Source organism: Scomber japonicus, chromosome 12, assembly GCF_027409825.1.
Source record: "Scomber japonicus isolate fScoJap1 chromosome 12, fScoJap1.pri, whole genome shotgun sequence".
Classification (NCBI taxonomy): domain Eukaryota; kingdom Metazoa; phylum Chordata; class Actinopteri; order Scombriformes; family Scombridae; genus Scomber; species Scomber japonicus.
Window position 1 is genome coordinate 34,734,887 of NC_070589.1, and position 24,537 is coordinate 34,759,423.

The window sequence follows — 24,537 nt, forward strand, 5'->3', positions numbered from 1 at the left end:
CACTGCCGGGTTGCATTATGGGAAATGTAGTATGTAGTGTTCTTGGAGTGAATAATGGAGAATAAAAAATAAACTAAAGCTAAAACTTTTAGTTCCTTAAAAGTCGACATTCTGGAGACACATTTTTCCTCCAGACGGTGAAACACTAAATAAATAATCATCATTCTGCATGTGTAGTTTTATAATAATATTAGAGCTGCAACGATTCGTCAGTTAATCGGATAGTTGAGTGATCATGTGAAGTAACGCTGTAAGAAACATTTTCTGATTCAGTTTCTTAAATGTGAATATTTTCTGGTGTCTTTGAGACATTCGATGACGTCATGTTGGACTTTGAGAAACACTGATTGACATTTATCATCATTTCGTAACATTTTAAAGACCAAACAACTAACTGATTAATTGACAGATGAAGTAATAATTAGCTGCAGCCCAGAATAATATAATATATCTTATCATCATTGATGTGTACCACTAAAAAACTCCAAGTCCTTCTCACTGACTTGCTAAAATGATCAGTTTTTGCAGCACATGTGGCAGCAGGTGTTCTCTTAGGGCTCCTCGATGGGCGGGCTGTTGAAGCAGCCTTTGGGGATGGTCTTCAGGATGTCCTCCAGGTTAGCGATGTCGGCCATGATGGTGTCGATGTCCACGTTGATGCCAGACAGCCGGCGTCGCTGAGCGGATTCCTGGTCCTCCATGTCTCTCAGCCGAGGCTTCAGCACATCGTCTACGTCTCTCTGAGCGTCGGCCAGAGAGTCCTCCAGCTGCTTCAGACGCGTCTCGTCCACAACGCCGGGCTGGTCTGCACACAAGAAGAAGAAGAAGAAGAAGAAGAAGAGGCACAAATGTGAGAAAGAAGCTGAAGAAACCATAAACCTTCTGTTGATAATATTGTGGGGTTCCTCGGGGTGCTAGTTTTGGTCCTTTTATAGTTTCAATCTGGTTAAAACTACTTGAAATTTTATTTTTAGTCCACTTGTTTTCAGCAGTACAGTATTTAAACACAACCTCTGTCACATTATCAGCTTATAAAGTAGTTCAGTTGTTTATTTTCATCCCCAGCATTTACTGAACAACATAAACCTTCTACTGATAATGTTAATAATTACTTGTGGTGTTCCTCAGGGTTCTAGTTTTGGTCCTTTATAGTTTCAGTCTAGTTAAAACTGTTTATATTTGTCTCTTTGACCACTTTTAATAGTCTGTAAACATAACTTCTGTCAGCTCTGTTCAGCTTATAAAGTAGCTCAGCTGTTTATTCATCATGTTTCTGTCCATCTGCTGAATGTAAATCTATATTCTCTCTCTTTTAGCTCTGATTTAACTCTCTACTAACTCCTGAGGGAAATATCTAAATGCTGCACTATGTTCACCAGCTAGTCTACAGATAACTGAGTCTGTGGCTTTTACTCTGAAAGCGACGCTAAGAGAGTTAAGAGGTGAGAGCTTTTGCTGATGGTAACCTGGTCTATGAGAGTGAACCGAAACAGTAAAGTAGCAGCTGGACAGCAAAACAATGAGCTGAAACTCATTATAAAGCTCTGCCAGCTCCTCCTCGGCTTTACAGAGCTTTAGAGTTGAGTTTCAGCTCACTGACAGAGAAGACGTGTTATTGAAATATATGTTATAGATAGATTAAGCTGCAGAGTCTCTGATAATTCTCTGTAGGTTCACAGTAAAACCTGCAGGATTCAGCAGTGAAGGACAGAAATGTTCTTCAGACGCTGGAACAGTTTTAGAAACATTGGAATTGCAAACTTGAAGAAATCATTCTGGTAATTGGGACCATTTAATGCAGCAGCTGGTCAGATTTGGTGCTAAACAATGAGCTGAAACACACTATAAAGCAAACGTTGGATTGAACCCATTGTTGATTGATGATATGATGGACAGTATGAGGATCTGTACTCACTCATCATGGCCAGCAGGTTGCTGACGTCTCGCAGTGTTTTTCCCACAGCGTCTCTGGTCTTTTTGGCGTTGTTGAACGCAGCACTGGCTCCAACAGCAGCCTGCAGAGGAAACAGTCACATCAATTCATGTTTCTACAACAGTTTGTGAGGATTTGATAGGCAACAAAGTTCAGACTTTGGACCAGTTCAGAGGGGACAAAGAACGGGTCCCCATTTGGGAAAAGGCAGATTTTTGGGTCAGTGGTTAAGCTTAGGGTTTGGGTAAGTCTAGAAAATGAATCTATGTCCCCAAAAGTAAAGGTCTGGTGTGTTAGTGTGTTTGTGGTGGCTCTCTTACCTCTCCAGCATCGGCCTCTTGCTTCCTGGCCTTCTCCAGCTCTGCAGCCACATCTCCAGCTGTGGTGCCTGCGATCCCTCTCAGACCGGTCGCTCCCTCACTCAGGTTGGTGACGTCTCTCATAATGTCGCCGTGAGACGGCAAAGAGCCAATGGTTCCCTGAAGAGCAAAAACAAGCACACCCGGTAAGCACAGAGCAGATTTTAACTTTAATGAGTCTGTCAGACAACTTTCTCTTTCTCGCTGTGTTTCTTACCTCCAGACCGTTGATGGAGTTCTCCGCCAGGTTGATGGTTCCCAGTGCGCTGCTGTAGGCGTTGGACACGTCTCCCAGGATGGACACCGTCTCTGCGTTGTTTCTGACGGCCTGTTGGATGGTGGAGTTAATGGCAGGAAGACGCTTGATGGCAGCGTCAGCCTGAGATTTGCTGCCGGCGATCTGCTGGTCGAACCCTGAGGAGGAAGAGGAAGAGTTTGTCTCTGCGTTTCTGAGAAAAAACAACCATCAGTCCGTCAGTTGGTCTGCAGAGCGTCTGGTTACCTTTCAGGGTGTTGAGCGATTCGTCCAGATCGCCCATGTTGCTGTTGATGAGTTTCAGAGCACCTTCGGTTTCGGCCTTCGCGACATTGACTCTGTCCAGCAGCTTGTTGAAGTCCTGCAGAGAGAAATCACACAGATTCAGTTTGCATGTTACAAGATTTTAAGACTTGAAGAAATGTACTTTTTAGACTTCTGGACTTTAACTTCTTATCAGTCAATGTAGAGTTTTGACCAAAGCTTCTGATTCTTAGCGCTATCACGTGGATCTTTAAGCTGAAACAATCGTTCAGTACCTGTTGAGCAGCTTTGCCTTTAGCCAGCAGGTCTTCAGCAACGGTCTTGTCTCTCTGCACGCTGTCCTGCAGCGCCTCGTATTCTGGGATGCTCTGGTCCACCGACTCCTTCAGACCGTCCAGCCGGGTCATCATGGCGTCCACCTCCACCTGAGCATGATGGGAACACAGACGGTCGTACTCACGCACAACAAGATTGTATTCATTCATTCATGAGAGTTACAAACCGCGGCGTTACCTTCAGGGACGATGGGATTTCTCGCTCCATGTTGGCGATGTCTTTCAGCATGCCGTCTGCCATCTTGCTCTCGTCTCGGGCCTCGCCGCTCAGACGGCTCGCCTGGTTCTCAAAACCCTTCACCTGAGCCGAGATCTTGTCGTACCTGAACAAACACAGGAAGCGTTAGTCTGGAGAGTCATCGCACATTTTAGAAGCAGATCTGAGACTCGACAGAAGAGACTCACGTGGCTTTCAGGTCTCCGATCGTCTCTTTGACTTTGTTCTCTTTGTTCATGAGCGTCCGGACCAGAGCCAGACTTTTCTCTGAGTCTCTCAGAGCGTCGTTGGCGCTTCGCTCCACCGTGTCCGCCTTCGTCTGATGTCTGCAGGAAGCACAGAGAGGAACACGTGTTGATGAAACACAAACATCCAACAGCTGATCATCTTATAGACTCAACAACTACACCATGAAATCAATACGTGAACTCACTTGTCGGCCAGGCTCGTCGCTGTCTGCACCAATGTAGAGAGAGCGTTTGATCCCAGCGGAGCATCTGCAGCAGGAAACTCCTGACAGGAAGGAAGAACACCATCATCATCATCATCACCACCACCATCACCATCGTTGTCGTTTTACTGTTCTGGTGGTTTTTAGCTCATTGAACCTTAATTATTCATCAGTTTGAATTAATTTGAAACTCTGAAAACTATCTGAGGGTTAAAAACTAAACTCCAAAGGTTTGATTTAGTAAAATGTTCTCTGTAGTTTCATCCTGAGCTCTTACAAGTGATTTGAGGATCGTCTTGGCCGCTTCCAGTTTCTGTCTCATCTCCTTCGTCAGCGTTTGGACGGTCGCTTCCTTCGTCTCGTACGTCTGATGCTGGCGTCTGATGTCATCGGCGGCGGCGGCCATGTTTTGGATCTCCTGGCCTTCGGTCAGCTGACTCCGGCTGATCGACGCTAGACGAGACTTCAGACCCTCCTCCATTTCTATTGGACACAGGTAGAGTGACATCATCAGTTTTTATGTATTTATTTATTATTTATTGCTTTTGGGTTGTCGCTACTTCTAAGGGAGATGATTATTTACTTTATTTAGATGTTTATGTGAGTTAAATGACACTAAAAGTTCTTCAAAAGATGATCAAACTGTTAAATATGGAAGGTTTATACTTTTTCTTATTGCTGCTCTTATATTCTATTACTGTCCACTTGCTGCTGTAATAACGCACATGTCCCCATTGTTAGACAAATAAAGGAATATCTGATCTGATCTCATCGTGTCGGATGTGATCTCATCTCACCTGTGAGCTGGTCGGTTGTGTCCTGCAGGTTGTTCACCAGCTGCTCCGTCGCTCTCAGAGCAGCTTCCATCTCAGCGCTGTTGGTCGGTTTCAAACCTCCGTCCATGTCTGAGAACAGTCGCTCTAAGTCCTTCAGTTTGTTAGCGTACGCCTCCATCTGACACAGAGAGAAAGAGACTCATTTAGAACAATCAACGTTATATGACACGGCAGTAAAAGTACTAATAAAACAATGTAGAGGTAGAATACTCCATTACAAATAAAAGTACCTCAAACTGTACTACAGTACCAGAGTAAATGTACTTAGTTACTTCACTGACCATTGATCAGAGTTATTATAGTAAACTAAAACTAAAACTAGCAGTGAAAAAACTAGAATGAACAAAGCAAAACTAACTCAAACTAAAGTGACTAGCAGATAAAATGATGTTAGTAGTAGTTTTCCAGTGTCTCTATGGTGACAGTATAGTGTTCAGTGTCTCCATGGTGACTGTATAGTGTTCATCGTCTCCATGGTGACTGTATTGTGTTCAGTGTCTCCATGGTGGCAGTATAGTGTTCAGTGTCTCTATGGTGACTGTATAGTGTTCATCGTCTCCATGGTGACTGTATAGTGTTCAGTGTCTCCATGGTGACTGTATAGTGTTCAGTGTCTCCATTGTGACTGTATAGTGTTCAGCGTCTCCATGGTGACTGTATAGCATGGGTGTCAAACTCATATTCATTCAAGGGCCACATAATTTCCAATTTAATCTCACGTGGACCGGATCATTAAAAGAAAGGAAGGAGAGATGGAAGGAAGAAAGGGAGGAAGTACAGATAGAAGGAAGACAGTAAGGAAAAGGAGGAGGAGAAGGAAGAGTAGACAGGAATTAAAGACGGAAAGAAGGAAGGAAGTAAGGAAAAGATCGGAAGGAAGGAAGAAAAAGAAGACAGAAAGGAAGGAAGGGAGGAATAAGGAAAGTGGGCCGGATTAGACACCTCGGCGGGCCGGATCTGGCCCACGGGTCACATGTTTGACATCCCTGCTGTATTGTGTTCATCGTCTCCATGGTGACTGTGTAGTGTCCATCGTCTCCATGGTGACTGTATAGTGTTCAGTGTCTCCATGGTGACTGTATAGTGACTACAACTACAGAAACACTAAAACTACTTCATCACTTGTTAAACTCACTAAAACTAAACTGGAATAAAAAACCAAACTGAAAAACTAAACTAACTAACTAATGAGCATTTCTCAGGTTGGTCAGGCCTACCTTGGCTTTAACGGGGCTGAAGCAGGAGGGACAGTCGGACCGTTGACACCTTGAACCCTCGAAGCCCGGTCGGCACCGACAGCGACCCGAATCATCACACTGTGTCGACTCTGAGCCCAAAACATCGCAGTCGCACGCTGAGCAGAGGAAACACATGAAACACATTAATATCAGCCTCACTCATCACATCACTGCATGTTTGAACCTTCAGTTTAAGAAGTTTATATAATCAGGAGACACCAGGAAGATTAATATTAATATACACTGTAAAGTTTATATTTTATTAATGAAGCAATCAAACTGTTCCTGTAAAATGATGTTTGGAGCAGATAATTTAAATTTATGCATTAATCTAAAACGAATAATTCGGTTCAATAGGCCTATTATTTTATGAATAGTTTTTTTATTATTTAATTTTTTAAAAAGAGGCCCTTTTAATGTGAAACACTTTGAGCTGCATTGCTTGTATGAAAAGTGCTATAAAAATGAATAACGATTATTATTATTATTATTATTGTTTGGATTTATTCTTGACCTTGTAAGCAGAAGTTGAGGGGTAGTTTTGTATTTTAAAATATTTGTATTTACATGTTATTTATTTTTCATTTGTGGTTTATTATAGGTGAGTTTTCTTTATTTTTTAATGAATATTTTTATTGTGTGAATATCTGCAGCTCTGTCTGTCCAGATTTTCACATCCCAAAGTCTAAAGTGATGTTACAAAATGTCATAAATAAAATATATCAACAGTAATAAATGTAAATTCTATAAAAAATGAATACATAGTAAAATAAATTGTTCTTATTAACCTTTTATAGGACACTCATTGAAAGGAAGGGAGGAAGGAAGGACGGAGGAAAGAAGGAAGGAAGGAGGGAAGGTAGGGGGAGGAAAGAAAGAGAGAAGGAGGGAGGGAGGAAGAAAGAAGGAAGGAAGGAGAAAGGGGGATGGAGGAAGGGAGGGAGAAAGGACAGATGGAAGGAAGGAATGAGGCAGGGAGAAAGGAAAAGAGGAAGGGAAGAAAGGTAGGAAGGAAGGATATTTTGGGATATTTACAGAAGTTACCAAATATAATTATTTGCCCAGTAAAGGGTTAAACTAGAATCATTTATAAATAATAATATGTATTCGTGTGGTTTTTCAGTTCAAGCTGCAGTTTGCTCTCTGGCCACTAGATGGCGGGAAACCCACCAGGCCGTTACTGACTGATCGTGTTGATCTTACGTTTGCAGGCTTCGTTCAGGCTGCTGTGGAAGAAACCTCTACGACATCTCTCACAGCTGCTTCCCTCCGTGTTGTTCACACACTTCAGACAGTCCCCGCTGCGTCGGTCGCAGCTTCCCGCCACGCTGACGTCGATGTGTCCGTTACACTCGCACGGTCTGCACGAGCTGTACACGCTGTCGCCGCGGCCGGGGTCACCATGGAAACCTTCCTCACAGACGTCACAGCGAGAGCCTGAACAACGACAACGACACCAACGGGTCAGTGACACGTCAGGGTTTGAATTTAAAGGGTTAAAATGTGAAAATAAACGTATGAATAACTTCACACATTCTTTTTTTGTGGACCCAGCATCAAATTTCTGCTTTTAATCCATTTAGAGAGAATATATTAGAGGATTATGGTAAAAATGTCTAAGTGGGGTAACCATGAAAACTTTGTACCAAATAATTGAACGTTGCTTAAAAACAGTAAATAGTCAATAAAACACCTTCCTTCCATCCTTCCTTCCTTCCTTCCTTCCTAACACCATATCAACTAGTTTGGCATGATCTTACATCCTTCCTTCCTTCCTTCCTTCCTTCCTTCCTACCTAACACCATATCAACTAGTTTGGCATGATCTTACATCCTTCCTTCCTTCCTTCCTTCCTTCCTTCCTTCCTACCTAACACCATATCAACTAGTTTGGCATGATCTTACATCCTTCCTTCCTTCCATCCTTCCTTCCTTCCTTCCTACCTAACACCATATCAACTAGTTTGGCATGATCTTACATCCTTCCTTCCTTCCTTCCTTCCTTCCTACCTAACACCATATCAACTAGTTTGGCATGATCTTACATCCTTCCTTCCTTCCATCCTTCCTTCCTTCCTTTCTACCTAACACCATATCAACTAGTTTGGCATGATCTTACATCCTTCCTTCCTTCCTTCCTTCCTTCCTACCTAACACCATATCAACTAGTGTGGCATGATCTTACATCCTTCCTTCCTTCCTACCTAACACCATATCAACTAGTTTGGCATGATCTTACATTATAACTTTTATATTAAATAAAGCTAATGGAATACTATTGTTCTAAATATTACATTTCATCTGGTTACCATGGAGACCAGGAAACATTTACATGTTTACATGTCAATGTTCATTATTAGTATAAGTCCACTTAAACACACTGTAGCTGATCACATATTTAATATCTATCATTCTTTTGTGGTTACACCATTTGACATTTTCAGGAGCATTCAGTCTGACTTTTGGTAAATTGCTCATACTAACATTTATTATCACTGAGCTGTATCAGGATCATATCTGCTTTACTTTTAACTCAACATGAGCTCTAGTTTCATTTAAAGGCTTATTGACCAGAATCTTCCATAAATGTGTAAACGTGTAAGTTGTGATATAAAAAGGTGTGAACAGAGCTGTGTGATAATAAAGCTTGTCAGTGTAGTGTGTGTTGGGCGTACCGGTGGTCCCGGGGGGGCAGCGCTCACAGCGGGGGTCCTGAGCTCCAGCAGGCAGCGAGCAGGACACTCCCTCAGCACAGGGGCACTTCCTGCAGGACGAGGGCTGCAGCGGGTCTCTGTAGAAACCCTCCGAGCAGCTCCGGTCGGCGGGGGTCTCATCAGCAGAGTAACAGTCTCCGGTCTGAGGGTCGCAGCTGCCCCCCCTACAGTTGCACGGCTCACAGGGGCTGAAGGCTCCCTCTGCCTGGCTCCTCCGAGTGAAACCGGCCGAGCAGCGCTCACAGAACTCACCCTCGTAGCCCCGAGGACAGCTGCAGGTCTGCACCCAGCTGGCAGGGACCCCGGGGCCCCGCCGGGCCGAGCCCAGCTGCACGTTGTCAAGGTAACCGCGTCCTGCAGAGAAAAGAGACCAGATAGATAAAAGTTTAAAGTCAACATTTACAAATGTCAGAAAATAAAGTACTTTACAGTAGTACAGTTAGAGGTACTTGTACTTTACTGTAGTACAGTTAGAGGTACTAGTACTTTACTGTAGTACAGTTAGAGGTACTAGTACTTTACTGTAGTACAGTTAGAGGTACTTATACTTTACTGCAGTACAGTTTGAGGTACTAGTACTTTACTGTAGTACCGTTTGAGGTACTAGTACTATATTGTAGTACAGTTAGAGGTACTAGTACTTTACTGTAGTACAGTTAGAGGTACTAGTACTTTACTGTAGTACAGTTTGAGGTACTAGTACTTTACTGTAGTACAGTTAGAGGTACTAGTACTTTACTGTAGTACAGTCTGAGGTACTAGTACTTTACTGTAGTACAGTTAGAGGTACTAGTACTTTACTGTAGTATAGTTAGAGATACTAGTACTTTACTGTAGTACAGTTAGAGATACTAGTACTTTACTGTAGTACAGTTAGAGGTACTAGTACTTTACTGCAGTACAGTTAGAGGTACTAGTACTTTACTGTAGTACAGTTTGAGGTACTTGTACTTTAATGTAGTACAGTTAGAGGTACTAGTACTTTACTGTAGTACAGTTTGAGGTACTAGTACTTTACTGTAGTACAGTTAGAGGTACTAGTACTTTACTGTAGTACAGTTTGAGGTACTAGTACCATACTGTAGTACAGTTTGAGGTACTAGTACTTTACTGTAGTACAGTTAGAGATACTAGTACTTTACTGTAGTACAGTTAGAGGTACTAGTACTTTACTGCAGTACAGTTAGAGGTACTAGTACTATACTGTAGTACAGTTTGAGGTACTTGTACTTTAATGTAGTACAGTTAGAGGTACTAGTACTTTACTGTAGTACAGTTAGAGGTACTAGTACTTGAACAGGTATTTGAAGCTCACCGTTCTCTCCAAACGTGGCTCTGATCTTGATGGCAGTGAGATTCTGGAGGAGCGTCTGAAACTGGAAGGAGGAGAGTTGAGGTTTCCACCTGCTGCCGCTCCGCTCGTCCAGTCTGTTCATCACAGAAACAACATTTAACATTTAACCCTGACTCTTCCTTCCTTCCTCCCTTCCTTCCTTCCATCTGTCTTTCCTCCCTTCCTTCCTTCCTTCTGTCTTTCCTCCCTTCCTTCCTTCCATCTGTCTTTCCTCCCTTCCTTCCTTCCAACTGTCTTTCCTCCCTTCCTTCGTTCCTCCCTCCCTCCTTCTTTTCTTCCCTCCTTCCTCCCTTCCTCCTTCTCTCTTTCTTTCCCCCCCTTCCTTATTTCCTCTGTCCTTCTTTCCTTTATTCTTCCCTTCCTATTTTCCCTTTTGCTTCCCTTCCTCTGTCCTTCTTTCTTCCCTCCTTCAAACCTTCCTTCATTCCTCTGTCCTTCCTTCTTCCTCCCTCCTTTCCTCCCTTCCTTCCTCCCTTCCTTGACTCAAAGACAACACAAGTGATCCATATAAAGATCCATTAAACAGACATGTTCAAACTTCAGAGAGATAAAGAGTATAGTTGTTAGAAGTTGGAAGCAGACCTGAAGCTGTAGCTGATCTTCTGTCCACAGGGGACGATGGAGCGCAGGTCTCCCAGCGACGCCGACACTCTCAGACCGGATCCTTCCAGAACCACGTCGTTGGTGGACGGGTGTCTGACTCCTCGGTCCAGACGCAGAGAGAACGACAAGTTCTGACCGTAACTAAGCAACTGGTTCCCAAGGTAAGAAGCTAAAGGAGGAGAGAGGAGGAGAAACATCTGGTCAGGAGGAGGAGGAGGAGAGAGGAGGAGAAACATCTGGTCAGGAGGAGAGAGGAGGAGGAGGAGGAGGAGAAACATCTGGTCAGGAGGAGAGAGAGGAGGAAGAGAAGAGGAGGAGGAGGAACATCTGGTCAGGAGGAGAGAGGAGGAGGAGGAGAAACATCTGGTCAGGAGGAGAGAGGAGGAGGAGGAGAAACATCTGGTCAGGAGGAAGAGAAGAGGAGGAGGAGAAACATCTGGTCAGGAGGAGGAGGAGAGAGGAGGAGAAACATCTGGTCAGGAGGAGAGAGAGGAGGAAGAGAAGAGGAGGAGGAGAGAGGAGGAGGAGGAGAAACATCTGGTCAGGAGGAGAGAGAGGAGGAAGAGAAGAGGAGGAGGAGGAGAAACATCTGGTCAGGAGGAGGAGGAGAGAGGAGGAGAAACATCTGGTCAGGAGGAGAGAGAGGAGGAAGAGAAGAGGAGGAGGAGAAACATCTGGTCAGGAGGAGGAGGAGAGAGGAGGAGAAACATCTGGTCAGGAGGAGGAGGAGAGAGGAGGAGAAACATCTGGTCAGGAGGAGAGAGAGGAGGAAGAGAAGAGGAGGAGGAGAGAGGAGGAGAAACATCTGGTCAGGAGGAGAGAGGAGGAGAAACATCTGGTCAGGAGGAGAGAGGAGGAGGAGGAGGAGGAGAAGAGGAGGAGGAGAAGAGGAGGAAGAGAAGAGAAGGAGGAGGAGAAACATCTGGTCAGGAGGAGAAGAGGAGGAGGAGAAACATCTAGTCAGGAGGATAGAAGGAAAGAAAAAAGGAAGATAAACGAGAGAATAAGATAAGAAAGGAAATGAGGAGGAGAGTAAGATAAAGGAGGTGTAGTGGGCGGGGCTTATAGTGGGCGTGGTCTGTAGTGGGCGGGGCTTATCTCACCTGGAGCGTACAGGTAAACCGGCAGACTGTTCTTAGAGATCACTTCCAGGTCCTTATACTTCGGGGACCAGCGGAAGTGGACGTCGTCGGGGGTAACGCCCTGAGCCGTCGCTACCCACCAACCATCAGGACCTGAACACACACACACACGCACACACACACACACACACACACACACACACACACAGTTAGTCACATGACCTGCACAATACACAACCTGTTACCTGAGAAGAGGTCAAAGGTCAAAGGTTACCGTTGGTGAAGGTGGAGTTGATGTCATAGACGGAGTAAGCCGATTGGCTGGAGCAGCTGCTGGTGTGACCGTAGCAGAAACACAGAGGACTACGACTCCCAGAATCCTCTCTGGGCTGACGGCTGCAAGACATGACCACAGAGACAGGAAGTCAGGGTTAGGGCGGAAAACCACCAAAATAAAACACAGAGGAAGAAGGATACATGTAGACTAGATCATTCTGTGTGTGTGAGGTTGTTTTCACCTTTCCATCCTCCCTTCCTTTCCTCCCTCCTTTCTTCCTTCCCTCCTTTCCGTCCTCCCTTCCATCCTACCCTCCTTCTTTCTTTCCTCCCTATTTCTTTCTTTCCTTCCTCCCTCTTTTCCTCCCCTCCTTCCCTTTCCTTCCTTCCTTCCTCCCTTTCTTTTTTCCTCCCTCTTTCCTCCCTCCTTTCCTTCCTCTCTTCCCTTCCTCCCCTCCTTCCTTCTTTCCTCCCTCCTTCATTCTTTCCTTCCTTCCCTCCCTCCTTCTCTCTCTCTTTCCTTCCTTCCTTCCTTCCTCCCTTCCATCCTCCCCTCCTTCCTTCTTTCCTCCCTCCTTCATTCTTTCCTTCCTCCCTCTTTTCCTTCCTCCCTTCCATCCTCCACTCCTTCCTTCTTTCCTCCCTCCTTCGTTCTTTCCTTCCTCCCTCTTTTCCCTCCCTCCTTCCCTTCCTCCCTTCCTTCCTTCCCTCCCTCCTTCTCTCTCTCTCTCCTTCCTTCCTCCCTTCCTTCCCTCCCTCCTTCTCTCTGTCTTTCCTTCCTTTCCTTCTTTCCTTCCTCCCTTCCATCCTCCCCTCCTTCTTTCTTTCCTTCCTCCCTCTTTTCCTTAGAAGAAGGATAAATCTAGACTGGATAGTTCTGTGTGTGAGGTTGTTTCCACCTTTCCTTCCTCCCTTCCATCCTCCCCTCCTTCTCTCTCTCTCTTTCCTTCCTTTCCTTCTTTCCTTCCTCCCTTCCATCCTCCCCTCCTTCTTTCTTTCCTTCCTCCCTCTTTTCCTTAGAAGAAGGATAAATCTAGACTGGATAGTTCTGTGTGTGTGAGGTTGTTTCCACCTTTCCTTCCTCCCTTCCATCCTCCCCTCCTTCCTTCTTTCTTCCCCTCCTTCCTTCTTTCCTCCCTCCTCCTTTCTTTCCTTCCTCCCTCTTTTCCTTAGAAGAAGGATAAATCTAGACTGGATAGTTCTGTGTGTGTGAGGTTGTTTCCACCTTTCCATCCTCCCTTCCTTTCCTTCTCTCTCTCTTTCCTTCTTTCCTTCCTCCCTTCCATCCTCCCCTCCTTCCTTCTTTCCTCCCCTCCTTCCTTCTTTCCTCCCCTCCTTCCTTCTTTCCTCCCTCCTCCTTTCTTTCCTTCCTCCCTCTTTTCCTTAGAAGAAGGATAAATCTAGACTGGATAGTTCTGTGTGTGAGGTTGTTTTCACCTTTCCATCCTCCCTTCCTTTCCTTCTCTCTCTCTTTCCTTCTTTCCTTCCTCCCTTCCATCCTCCCCTCCTTCCTTCTTTCCTTCCTCCCTTCCATCCTCCCCTCCTTCTTTCTTTCCTTCCTCCCTCTTTTCCTTAGAAGAAGGATAAATCTAGACTGGATAGTTCTGTGTGTGTGAGGTTGTTTCCACCTTTCCATCCTCCCTTCCTTTCCTTCTCTCTCTCTTTCCTTCTTTCCTTCCTCCCTTCCATCCTCCCCTCCTTCCTTCTTTCCTCCCCTCCTTCCTTCTTTCCTCCCCTCCTTCCTTCTTTCCTCCCTCCTCCTTTCTTTCCTTCCTCCCTCTTTTCCTTAGAAGAAGGATAAATCTAGACTGGATAGTTCTGTGTGTGAGGTTGTTTTCACCTTTCCATCCTCCCTTCCTTTCCTTCTCTCTCTCTTTCCTTCTTTCCTTCCTCCCTTCCATCCTCCCCTCCTTCCTTCTTTCCTTCCTCCCTTCCATCCTCCCCTCCTTCTTTCTTTCCTTCCTCCCTCTTTTCCTTAGAAGAAGGATAAATCTAGACTGGATAGTTCTGTGTGTGTGAGGTTGTTTCCACCTTTCCTTCCTCCCTTCCATCCTCCCCTCCTTCCTTCTTTCTTCCCCTCCTTCCTTCTTTCCTCCCTCCTCCTTTCTTTCCTTCCTCCCTCTTTTCCTTAGAAGAAGGATAAATCTAGACTGGATAGTTCTGTGTGTGAGGTTGTTTCCACCTTTCCATCCTCCCTTCCTTTCCTTCTCTCTCTCTTTCCTTCTTTCCTTCCTCCCTTCCATCCTCCCCTCCTTCCTTCTTTCCTCCCCTCCTTCCTTCTTTCCTCCCCTCCTTCCTTCTTTCCTCCCTCCTCCTTTCTTTCCTTCCTCCCTCTTTTCCTTAGAAGAAGGATAAATCTAGACTGGATAGTTCTGTGTGTGAGGTTGTTTTCACCTTTCCATCCTCCCTTCCTTTCCTTCTCTCTCTCTTTCCTTCTTTCCTTCCTCCCTTCCATCCTCCCCTCCTTCCTTCTTTCCTTCCTCCCTTCCATCCTCCCCTCCTTCTTTCTTTCCTTCCTCCCTCTTTTCCTTAGAAGAAGGATAAATCTAGACTGGATAGTTCTGTGTGTGTGAGGTTGTTTCCACCTTTCCTTCCTCCCTTCCATCCTCCCCTCCTTCCTTCTTTCTTCCCCTCCTTCCTTCTTTCCTCCCTCCTCCTTTCTTTCCTTCCTCCCTCTTTTCCTTAGAAGAAGGATAAATCTAGACTGGATAGTTCTGTGTGTGTGAGGTTGTTTCCACCTTTCCTTCCTCCCTTCCATCCTCCCCTCCTTCCTTCTTTCCTCCCCTCCTTCCTTCTTTCCTCCCCTCCTTCCTTCTTTCCTCCCTCCTCCTTTCTTTCCTTCCTCCCTCTTTTCCTTAGAAGAAGGATATATGTAGACTAGATCATTCTGTGTGTGTGTGAGGTTGTTTCTTTCACCTTTGTGAACATCCGTCGGGTCCGATGGGTCCGTCTCGGCAGCGGTCGCATCTCTCTCCCATCACTCCGTCCTTACAGCTGCAGCGCCCCCTGCTGTCACACGTAGCGCTCAGCGACCCTGCAGCAACAAAACAGCTCTCTCAGTTCCTTACTTACTTCCTTCCTTCTTTCCTTCCTCCCTTCCTTCTGTCCTTCCTTCCCTTCTCAGGTTTGGTTTTATTAAATTTACCTTCCTGTCGTCCTCCCGTCTGTTTTCACTGTTCCTTACTTACTTCCTTCGTTCCTTCTTTCCTCCCTTCTTTCCTTCCCTCCTTCTCTTCCCTCCCTCCCTCCCTCCTTCTCCCTCTCTTTCCTTCTTTCCTCCCTCCCTCCTTCTCTCTCTTTCCTTCCTTCCTCCCTTCCTTCCTTCCTCCTTCTTCCCTCCCTCTATCTCTTTCTTTCCTTCCCTTCCTTCCTTCCCTCCCTCCTTCTCTCTCTCTTTCCTTACTTCCTCCCTCCCTTCCTTCCTTCTCTCCTCCCTTCTTTCCTTCCCTTCCCTCCCTCCCCCTTCTCTCTCCTTCCTTTCCTTCTTTCCTCCCTTCTTTCCTTCCCTTCCCTCCCTCCCCCCTTCTCTCTCTTTCCTTCCTTCCTTCCTCCCTCCCTCCCTCCCTCCTTCTCTCTCTCTTCCTTTCCTCCCTCCTTTCTTCCTCCCTCTTTTCATTCCTCCCTTCCATCCTTCCCTCCTTCCTTTCTTCCTTCCTTCCCTTCCTTCCTCCCTTCCATCCTCCCCTCCTTCCTTTCTTCCTTCCCTTCCTCCCTTCCATCCTCCCCTACCTTCCTTCCTCCCTCTTTTCCTTCCATCCTCCCCTCTTTCTCTCTCTCTTCCTTTCCTCCCTCCCTCCTCTCTCTCTCTTTCTTTCCTTCCTCCCTCTTTTCCTTCCTCCCTTCCATCCTCCCCTCCTTCCTTCTTTCCTACCCCCTACCTTCCTTCCTCCCTCTTTTCCTTCCTCCCTCCCTTCCATCCTCCCCTCCTTCCTTGAGAACACTTCCTTAGTGTGAATCCTCCAGTCTTACCTGTGGGGTTGCAGTCGCAGGCGGTGCAGCTGATCTTCGCCCCCTGCTGGTAGAAGCCGGGTTTGCAGCGCTCACAGTGGCGTCCCTCAGAGTTTCCCTGACAGTTGAGGCACTGCAGACCTCCAGCGTAGCGGAGGCAGTAACGAGAGCGGCCATTACACTGACAGTGCACCGACGCTGCAGGAACAAGCACAAGGTATTAGGTTTCAATTTAAACTTTATTAACTTCCCTCCTTCCTTCTTCCTCCCTCCTTTCCTTCCTTCTTCCTCCCTCCTTCCTTCCTCCCTCCTTTCCTTCCTCTAACCCTCCTGTCGTCCTCCCGGGTCAAATTGCCGCTGTCTGTTTTGACTGTTCCTTCTTTCCTTCCTTCCTCCCTTCCCCCTTTCCGTTCTCCCTCCTTCCTTCTTCCCTCCCTCCCTCCTTCCTTCTTCCCTCCCTCCCTCCTTCTTCCCTCCCTCCCTCCTTCCTTCTTCCTTCCTTCATTCCCCTTTCCTTCCTTCCCTCCGCCCTACCTTCCGTCTGTCCTTCCTTCCTTTCTTCCTCCCTTCCTTCCATCTGTCCTTCCTTCCTTTCTTCCTTTCTTCTTTCCTTCTTTCATCCCCTTTCCTTCCTTCCTTCCACCCTTCCTTCCATCTGTCCTTCCTTCCTTTCTTCCTTCTGTCCTTCCTTTCTTTCTTCCATCTGTCCTTCCTCCCTTCCTTCTTTCCTTCCGCCCTTCCTTCCATCTGTCCTTCCTTCCTTTCTTCTTTACTTCCGCCCTTCCTTCAGTCTGTCCTTCCTTCCTTTCTTCCTCCCTACCTTCCTTCTTTCCTTCCTTCATTCCCCTTTCCTTCTTTCCTTCTGCCCTTCCTTCCATCTGTCCTTCCTTCCCTTCTTTCTTCTGTCCTTCCTTTCTTCCTTTCTCCCTTCCTTCCTTCTGTCTGTCTGTCCTTCACTATCTCTCTTTCCTACCTTTCTTCCTCCTTCCTTTTGCCTGTTTTTCCTTCCTTACCTTCTTATTTCCTTCCTTCCTCCCTTCCTTCCTTCCTTCCCTCCATCTTTTTAATGATCCACATGAGATCAGATTGGTCTGTGTGTGGCCCTTGAATGAAAATGAGTTTGACACCTCTGCTATAGAGCAAATTACAAACTCTGCTTTTAGATGAATTATAAGATATAATATTTTAATAATGATAAAATATTATTAAAGAGCCGGGGGGAACAAACATCTTTATAATTTAGCTGTTATTAATTTATATCTCATAACTCATCATTTACATTTGATCCTCGAAATGTTTAATTTAAAATGACAAAACTTTGACTTACTGTTAATATTTTTATTATTTTTACATGTTTTTGGCACAAATGAGCTTCCGTACATGTAGTTAAACTCTTGAGCTGTTTTTACGCACTATCGATTTTAATATTAGACTTATAATCCTGTTTATGTTATATTTTATATCTTTAATCTGGAGCATTTGGAGCACTGTGCTGCAGAGTCACATGATGCATTTCCTGGTCTGACCACAGGGGGGCGCTGCAGGAGGTGATAATGTGCAGGGAACAGTATCAGTGTGTGTAAAGCTCAGCCAGGGAGCTTTAGAGCAGTTTACACAGAGAGCAGCTCCTCCTGTGTTTCTGTGGTTTGTTCTTAAATCCTAAACAGAGCCGCACCTCTCAGACAAATCACCTCATCACACTCTGACACACCCAGAGACACAAACACACCTCGTCTCATAACAGAGAGACTGAGAGGGGGGAGAGAGGGGGAGAGAGGGAGAGAGAGGGGAGGGGAGGGGGGCAGAGAGAGGGTTAGGGTTAGAGAGAGGAAGAGAGACAGAGAGAGAGAGGGGGGGGGAGAGAGAGAAAGGGGGGGAGAGAGGGAGAGAGAGGGGAGGGGGAAAGAGAGACAGACAGAGAGAGGGAGAGAGACAGAGAGGGGAGGGGGAAAGAGAGACAGAGAGAGAGGGAGGGGGAGAGAGAGAAAGAGAGAGAGAGACAGAGAGAGAGAGACAGAGAGAGAGAGAGAGAGGGGGAGAGAGAGACAGAGAGAGGGGGAGAGAGAGACAGAGAGAGAGGGGGAGAGAGAGAGAGAGACAGAGAGAGGGGGAGAGAGAGACAGAGAGAGAGACAGAGGGAGAGAGAGACAGAGAGAGAAGGGGAGAGACAGAGGGAGAGAGAGACAGAGAGAGAGAGGGGGAGAGAGAGGGAGAGAGAGAGAGAGAGAGAGAGGGGGGAGGGGAGGGGGGCAGAGAGAGGGTTAGAGAGAGGAAGAGAGACAGAGAGAGGGGGGGGGAGAGAGGGAGAGAGGGGAGGGGGAAAGAGAGACAGACAGAGAGAGAGGGGGAGAGACAGAGAGAGGGGAGGGGGAAAGAGAGAGAGACAGAGAGAGGGAGACAGAGAGAGAGGGGGGGAGAGACAGAGAGGGGAGGGGGAAAGAGAGACAGAGAGAGAGGGAGACAGAGGGAGAGAGGGGGGAGAGAGACGGAGAGAGAGAGAGAGACAGAGAGAGGGGAGGGGGAAAGAGAGACAGACAGAGAGAGGGAGAGAGACAGAGAGAGGGGAGGGGGAAAGAGAGACAGACAGAGAGAGGGAGAGAGAGGGGAGAGACAGAGGGAAAGGGGGGGAGAGAGACAGAGAGAGAGAGGGGAGACAGAGAGAGAGAGGAGAGGGGGGGAGACAGAGAGAGAGAGAGACAGAGAGAGAGAGAGAGAGGGGGAGAGAGGGGAGAGGGAGAGAGGGGGGGGCGGAGAGACATAATAAAGTACTGTAACAGTAACAGTGTGATGATGATGATGATGATGATGATGATGATGATGAAGGTGAGTCAGTGAGTCAGTGTGATGTTTGCTTCTGTTTCTAACCTGAATGAAAACAATCAGTCACACCCAGACTACTGCTGCTCTGATGTCTGATTATCACACATGCTTTATTATATCTGCTGAGTCTGATTCTTTACCTTTAAGACTTTAAGTTAAAGTTAATATCTTTATAATCCTCAGATGATGCTTTTAATCATCACTTCCTGCTTCCTGTTTCCTGCTGCAGGATGTTCATTATAAGAACTAACACCTGTATTTATCTTTTATGCTGAGCTCTTCCTGTGATGTGCTGACTGATCATTTCCTCCAGACTCAAACGTCATGTTAAGCTTTTTAATCGTCTGACTTCCTCCCTTCCTTCCTCCCTCCCTCCTTTCCTTCCTTCTTCCTCCTTTCCTTCTTCCTTCCTTCCTTCCTTTCCTTTCCTTCGTTCTTCCTCCTTTCCTTCCTGTCCTCCCTCCTTTCCTTCCTTCTTCCTCCTTGCCTTCCTTCTTCCTTCCTCCCTCCTTTCCTTCCTTCTTCCTCCCTCCTTTCCTTCCTTCTTCCTCCCATTCCTTCTTCCTCCTTTCCTTCCTCCTATCCTCCCTCCTTTCCTTCCTTCTTCCTCCCATTCCTTCTTCCTCCTTTCCTTTCTTTTTCCTCCCCTTCCTTCATCGTCCTTTCCTCCCCTTCCTTCTTCCTTCCTATCCTTCCTCCTTGCCTTTCTTCTTCCTTCCTTCCTCCCTCCTTTCCTACCTTCTTCCTTTCCTTACTCCTTTCCTTACTCCTTCCTCCCTTCCTTCCCTCCTATCCTTCCTCCTTGCCTTTCTTCTTCCCTCCTATCCTCCCTCCTTTCCTTCCTCCCTTCCTTCCTTGACTCGAGGACAGCAGGAGGGTTAAAGTATAAAGGAAGCAGACTTTCTGAACATCTCATTAAAAACAGTAGCTAACTTCTCTCCCGCAGGCTCAAACGTCATGTACCTGATTTAATCTCCATCTCATCATCTCATTAAACCAGAAGAGGATCTAACTTCTCTCCCGCAGGCGGAGGCGTCTCCATCAGCTGATCGTTTGGTGCCAAAACTAACAATGAGGTTTGTTCAGATTCCAGCTGATCGACCTCGAAGCTTCAACTAATCATTATCTTCGTGATCAATACATCTGATCAGTTTCTCCTTCTAACTGTTTCATGTTTAGTCCGAAAAATATCAGAAAATACTGGAAAAAAAATCGCAAATCGTCAAATTTAAGCCTGAAAATCACAGAAATAACTAATAATACTGTAGATGATTAATCAGCTGATCAATTATTAATAATCTTTATTAGGGCTGTCAGCGTTAACGCATTAATCGCGATTAGATTAATGCAATCCATAACGAGTTAATTTTTTTTAATCTCATTTTAATGTGTCAAGCCTTTTTGTCCCTTCTACTCCCCCGTAGACGGCTCCTCTAGCTGTAGCGCTATGCTTTGAAGTGGCCTCCTGCAGTAAACCTACCGCGCTGATGGAAAGTAAGAGAGCTACTGGACTTTTGAACGGCTTGTTTAACTTTAAAACACTTCCAGACGCTTCAGTTGACAAGTCAAAAGTAAAATGCAACCTGTGTCAAACGGAGTTTAACTACCACCGGAGTACGTGGAGTTTGAGTTAGCACCTCCACGCTAAACACCCAGGTGCAGCCAAGCCAGCCTCAGCTCCACCAAAGGACCATTTTGGAGTGTGGGAGTCGCAGCAGAGCCGTGATTGATTCCCAGTTAAGACACTCTGGTAAGAAATGCTTTACATTATGGGCTTAAAACTGCCTTCAAATGGAAAATAACAGGATTTTAAACATGCAATTCAAAACGCCATTAATCGTGATTAACTATGGAAACTCTGCGATTAATCTCGATTAAAAAAATTAATCGTTTGACAGCCCTAATAATCTTTAATGACCTACGTTCTTGTTGATGTGTTTTTGGTTCTCGCCTCTGACTCATCCGACCAATGAGAAGAGAGAACGATGTCACCTGACTTGTAAGATTTTATTTTTTTCTACAGATTCAGAGAAGAAATATCATGACTTTTAAAAATGGGACCAAAAAAAAAAAAGTTAACATTTTTATTCTCATAACTTTGATTTTAAAAGTCATAATTTTACACTTTACAGTTTTTATGTCTAAATGTTTAAAATAACTTTAAATCTTTTTAAACTTAAAAAAAAAAATTTAATAATGTTTTTCTCATATTGGCACCAATGAGCTTCCATACATGAGATTAAAGTCTTAAGCTGTTTGATTTAAAAGTCGTAATTTACATTTATATAAAGTAAAAATTATGACATTTAAATCTAAATGTTTAATTTAAAATGACTTAACTTTGATTTACTGTTATTATCGTTTATTATTATTTTTTAATATGTTTTTGGCACAAATGAGCTTCCGTACAGGCAGTTAAAGTCTTTAGCTGAATTTACATTTTATTGTTTATCAAACTATAATTTTTATATTATATTAATTATTGTGTTTCTATTATATTTATATTTATTATCTTTTATCTTTTTCTATTTATTGATTCCATTAAAATCATTTAAGTTTACTGCAGAGTCACATCATGACGTTTTACTCTTTATAACTTTATAACTTTTATTGTTCATTTATTATCTCTCATCCGGTTCTTTAAACGCTGCAGAGTTCATAAAGTTTCTTCTTATCTTATCAGAGCGGTGATTTAATAACTGAGAATAAAAGCAAACACGGTACGGAGCCCTAACCCTAACCCACGATACGGAGGCTCAAACAGGTCCAAGTTTCTACTCTTATTAAAATCATTTTCTTAAAAACCATTTAACGATCAGCAATAGAAATAAAATAATTAACATAAAGCTCAGTTTCCATTTCTTTAAAACATTACTGCATAAACACAAACCCATTTATATAAAGATATTAAATTAATAACTTCATTTTAACAGATAACCTTTGTTTTAATGTTAATAAAGTTTCTAAAATAAACAGAAATAAACTTAATGAATGACTTTAATAACTTCCAGCTCAGACAGAAGATGAGTTTAGAAACATAAACATCATTCAGAGCTGAACTTTTAATTATTAGTTATAATTCAGATTTTATCCTTAAAACAACTCAAACAACATGTTTATAGAGCAGCTGCTGTGTCATTAAAGGATTTCTGCTCTGAGGTCTGAAGCAGTGAAAACTAGTTTCCATCTGAATATATTCATTTAAATTAAAATAAAGCAGAAAAGAAAGAAAGAAATGATTCTGATCAGAGAGGAAAAATAGATTTATATTTTATAAGCAGATTAAAATACTGAGAGGATTAATGAGAAGATAAATTAAAATACTTCTTTCTGCTATTAAAACATAATCATCAGAGTGAAGAGAGATGAGAGCAGACGTGTTAAAGAGGCTGAATGTAAGATAAAAGCAGCAGAAAGTTAATATTAATAATTATAATATCAATAATACTAATAATTAATAATGATATTAAAGATAATGATATTAAAGGACTTACTGTAGTAGGTTGCCTGGACACACACAGCAGATAAAAGGCAGCAGACTGAAATCCAGCTGCTGCTCCTGATGTTCATGTTCATGTGTTTTAATCCTTTTAAAAAATATAAAAATGTAAAAATATAAATATATGAAAATCACTTCAGTGGTAAAAAATAAAGTGTTCCAGCTGCTGAGAGAGCGTCTGCTTATAAAGCTTCATCTGCTGCAGGTCTGAACACGCTCACATACTAACACACACTGACTCACTGTGACACACACACACACACACACACACTCACACTTACAGTAACACACACACACTCTCACACGCTCACACACACACACACACACACAGAGTAACATACTAACACACACTGACTCACACGCTCAGAGTCAGAGGATATGACGGCGGGGTGTGTGTGTGTGTGTGTGTGTGTGTGTGTGTGTGTGTGTGTGTGTGTGTGTGTGTTACTGTGTGTGTGTGTGTGTGTGTGTGAGCGTGTGAGAGTGTGTGTGTGTGTTACTGTGTGAGTGTGTGTGTGTGTGTGTGTTACTGTGTGTGTGTGTTACTGTGTGTGAGTGTGTGTGTGTGTGTGTGTGTGTGTGTTGGGACAGTCTGGGCGTTGTTTTCTGGGACTCTTCCACTCTTCCAGATTTACATTTCTTTATGACACAAAAGATCGTTTCATGAGTTTTTGACGAGACTGAGATTTAAAATAAAGTTCCTCTGTTCATGAGTTCTGGTTCTGTGTTCAATCAGCGTCTGATTTTAGAAATGACTGAATGAGGCAGAACTTTACATTTTAATCAGGATGACTTTGAGCTTCGTCAACCGTTAATCATCTTTATTTTGGTCGTATAAAACCTCCATACAGACTGAAATAATCTGATTAATAAAAGACAAATAACTAAATAAATTAAATATTAAATACAGTACAGCCGGTGAAATGTGCATTTAAAGTTTAATAGTTTTTATTATTCATATTAATGAAGTACTACTAGGGGTGTAGGGCTGTCAAACGATTAATGATTTTAATCGAGATTAATCGCAGAGTTTCCATAGTTAATCACGATTAATCTCGTTTTGAATGGCATGTTTAAAATCCTGTTATTTTCCATTTGAAGGCAGTTGTAAGCCCATAATGTAAAGCATTTCTTACCAGAGTGTCTTAACTGGGAATCAATCACGGCTCTGCTGCGACTCCCACACTCCAAAATGGTCCTTTGGTGGAGCTGAGGCTGGCTTGGCTGCACCTGGGTGTTTAGCGTGGAGGTGCTAACTCAAACTCCACGTACTCCGGTGGTAGTTAAACTCCGTTTGACACAGGTTGCATTTTACTTTTGACTTGTCAACTGAAGCGTCTGGAAGTGTTTTAAAGTTAAACAAGCCGTTCAAAAGTCCAGTAGCTCTCTTACTTTCCATCAGCGCGGTAGGTTTACTGCAGGAGGCCACTTCAAAGCATAGCGCTACAGCTAGAGGAGCCGTCTACGGGGGAGTAGAAGGGACAAAAAAGCTTGCAACATTAAAATGCCATTAAAAAACATTAACGCATTATGGATTGCATTAATCTAATCGTGATTAACGCGTTAACGCTGACAGCCCTAATTAAAACATGGTCATACTACTCTGTTACTAATATAAACTGTATTTATTAAAGTAATCCTTTAAAAATGTTAATATTAAATCAAACTGTGTTAAAGTATTACAGTGAAAGTATTTTGATAGATTTAATTTAATTTTAGGTTTATTTTCTTCAGGGTTGTGAAGGTAACTGTGTAAATGTAATAGATTACTAGTTACTCTGTTTAAAGTGTAATAAGTAATGTAACTATTTCATCAAAGTAATGTAACTTATTACACTTGATGACTTTTCTGATTTTCTAACCAAAGTTTTCATCTGTTGGAGTAAATGTTCCCATTAAGCACCAAAATCTAAGTTCACCGCGTTACCTAGGCGACCACGATGTTGCAGTTGGATGATGAGCGTTACCTTGGTGACCACAATGTTGTGGTCGGAAGCTGAGCGTTACCTAGGCGACCACGATGTTGCTGTCGGATACTGAGCGTTACCTAGGTGACCACAATGTTGTGGTCGGAAACTGAGCGTTACCTAGGCGACCACAATGTTGTGGTTGGATGATGAGCGTTACCTAGGCGACCACGATGTTGCGGTCGGATGCTGAGCGTTACCGAGGTGACCACGATGTTGCGGTCGTATGATGAGCGTTACCTAGGCGACCACGATGTTGCGGTCGGATGCTGAGCGTTACCGAGGTGACCACGATGTTGCGGTCGTATGATGAGCGTTACCTAGGCGACCACGATGTTGCGGTCGTATGATGAGCGTTATCGAGGTGACCACGATGTTGCGGTCGT

General features: G+C 44.2%; 1 protein-coding gene across 1 annotated transcript; it reads right to left on the bottom strand.

The window, feature by feature from the left end:
• Positions 1 to 530: 530 nt before the first annotated feature.
• On the bottom strand, positions 531 to 22,255 carry lamc2 (laminin, gamma 2). The gene is made up of 21 exons (XM_053330907.1): positions 22,180 to 22,255; positions 15,887 to 16,063; positions 14,834 to 14,951; positions 11,916 to 12,037; positions 11,663 to 11,794; positions 10,539 to 10,728; positions 9,918 to 10,030; positions 8,564 to 8,956; positions 7,093 to 7,326; positions 5,869 to 6,005; positions 4,613 to 4,769; positions 4,093 to 4,298; positions 3,798 to 3,877; positions 3,553 to 3,690; positions 3,326 to 3,470; positions 3,088 to 3,237; positions 2,795 to 2,909; positions 2,510 to 2,706; positions 2,254 to 2,412; positions 1,916 to 2,015; positions 531 to 805 (listed from the first exon to the last, which is right to left on the bottom strand). The coding sequence occupies exons 1-21, from the start codon at positions 22,253 to 22,255 to the stop codon at positions 552 to 554; spliced, it is 3,393 nt and encodes a 1,130-aa protein (XP_053186882.1). The 3' UTR covers positions 531 to 551.
• Between the last annotated feature and the right edge of the window lie 2,282 nt (positions 22,256 to 24,537).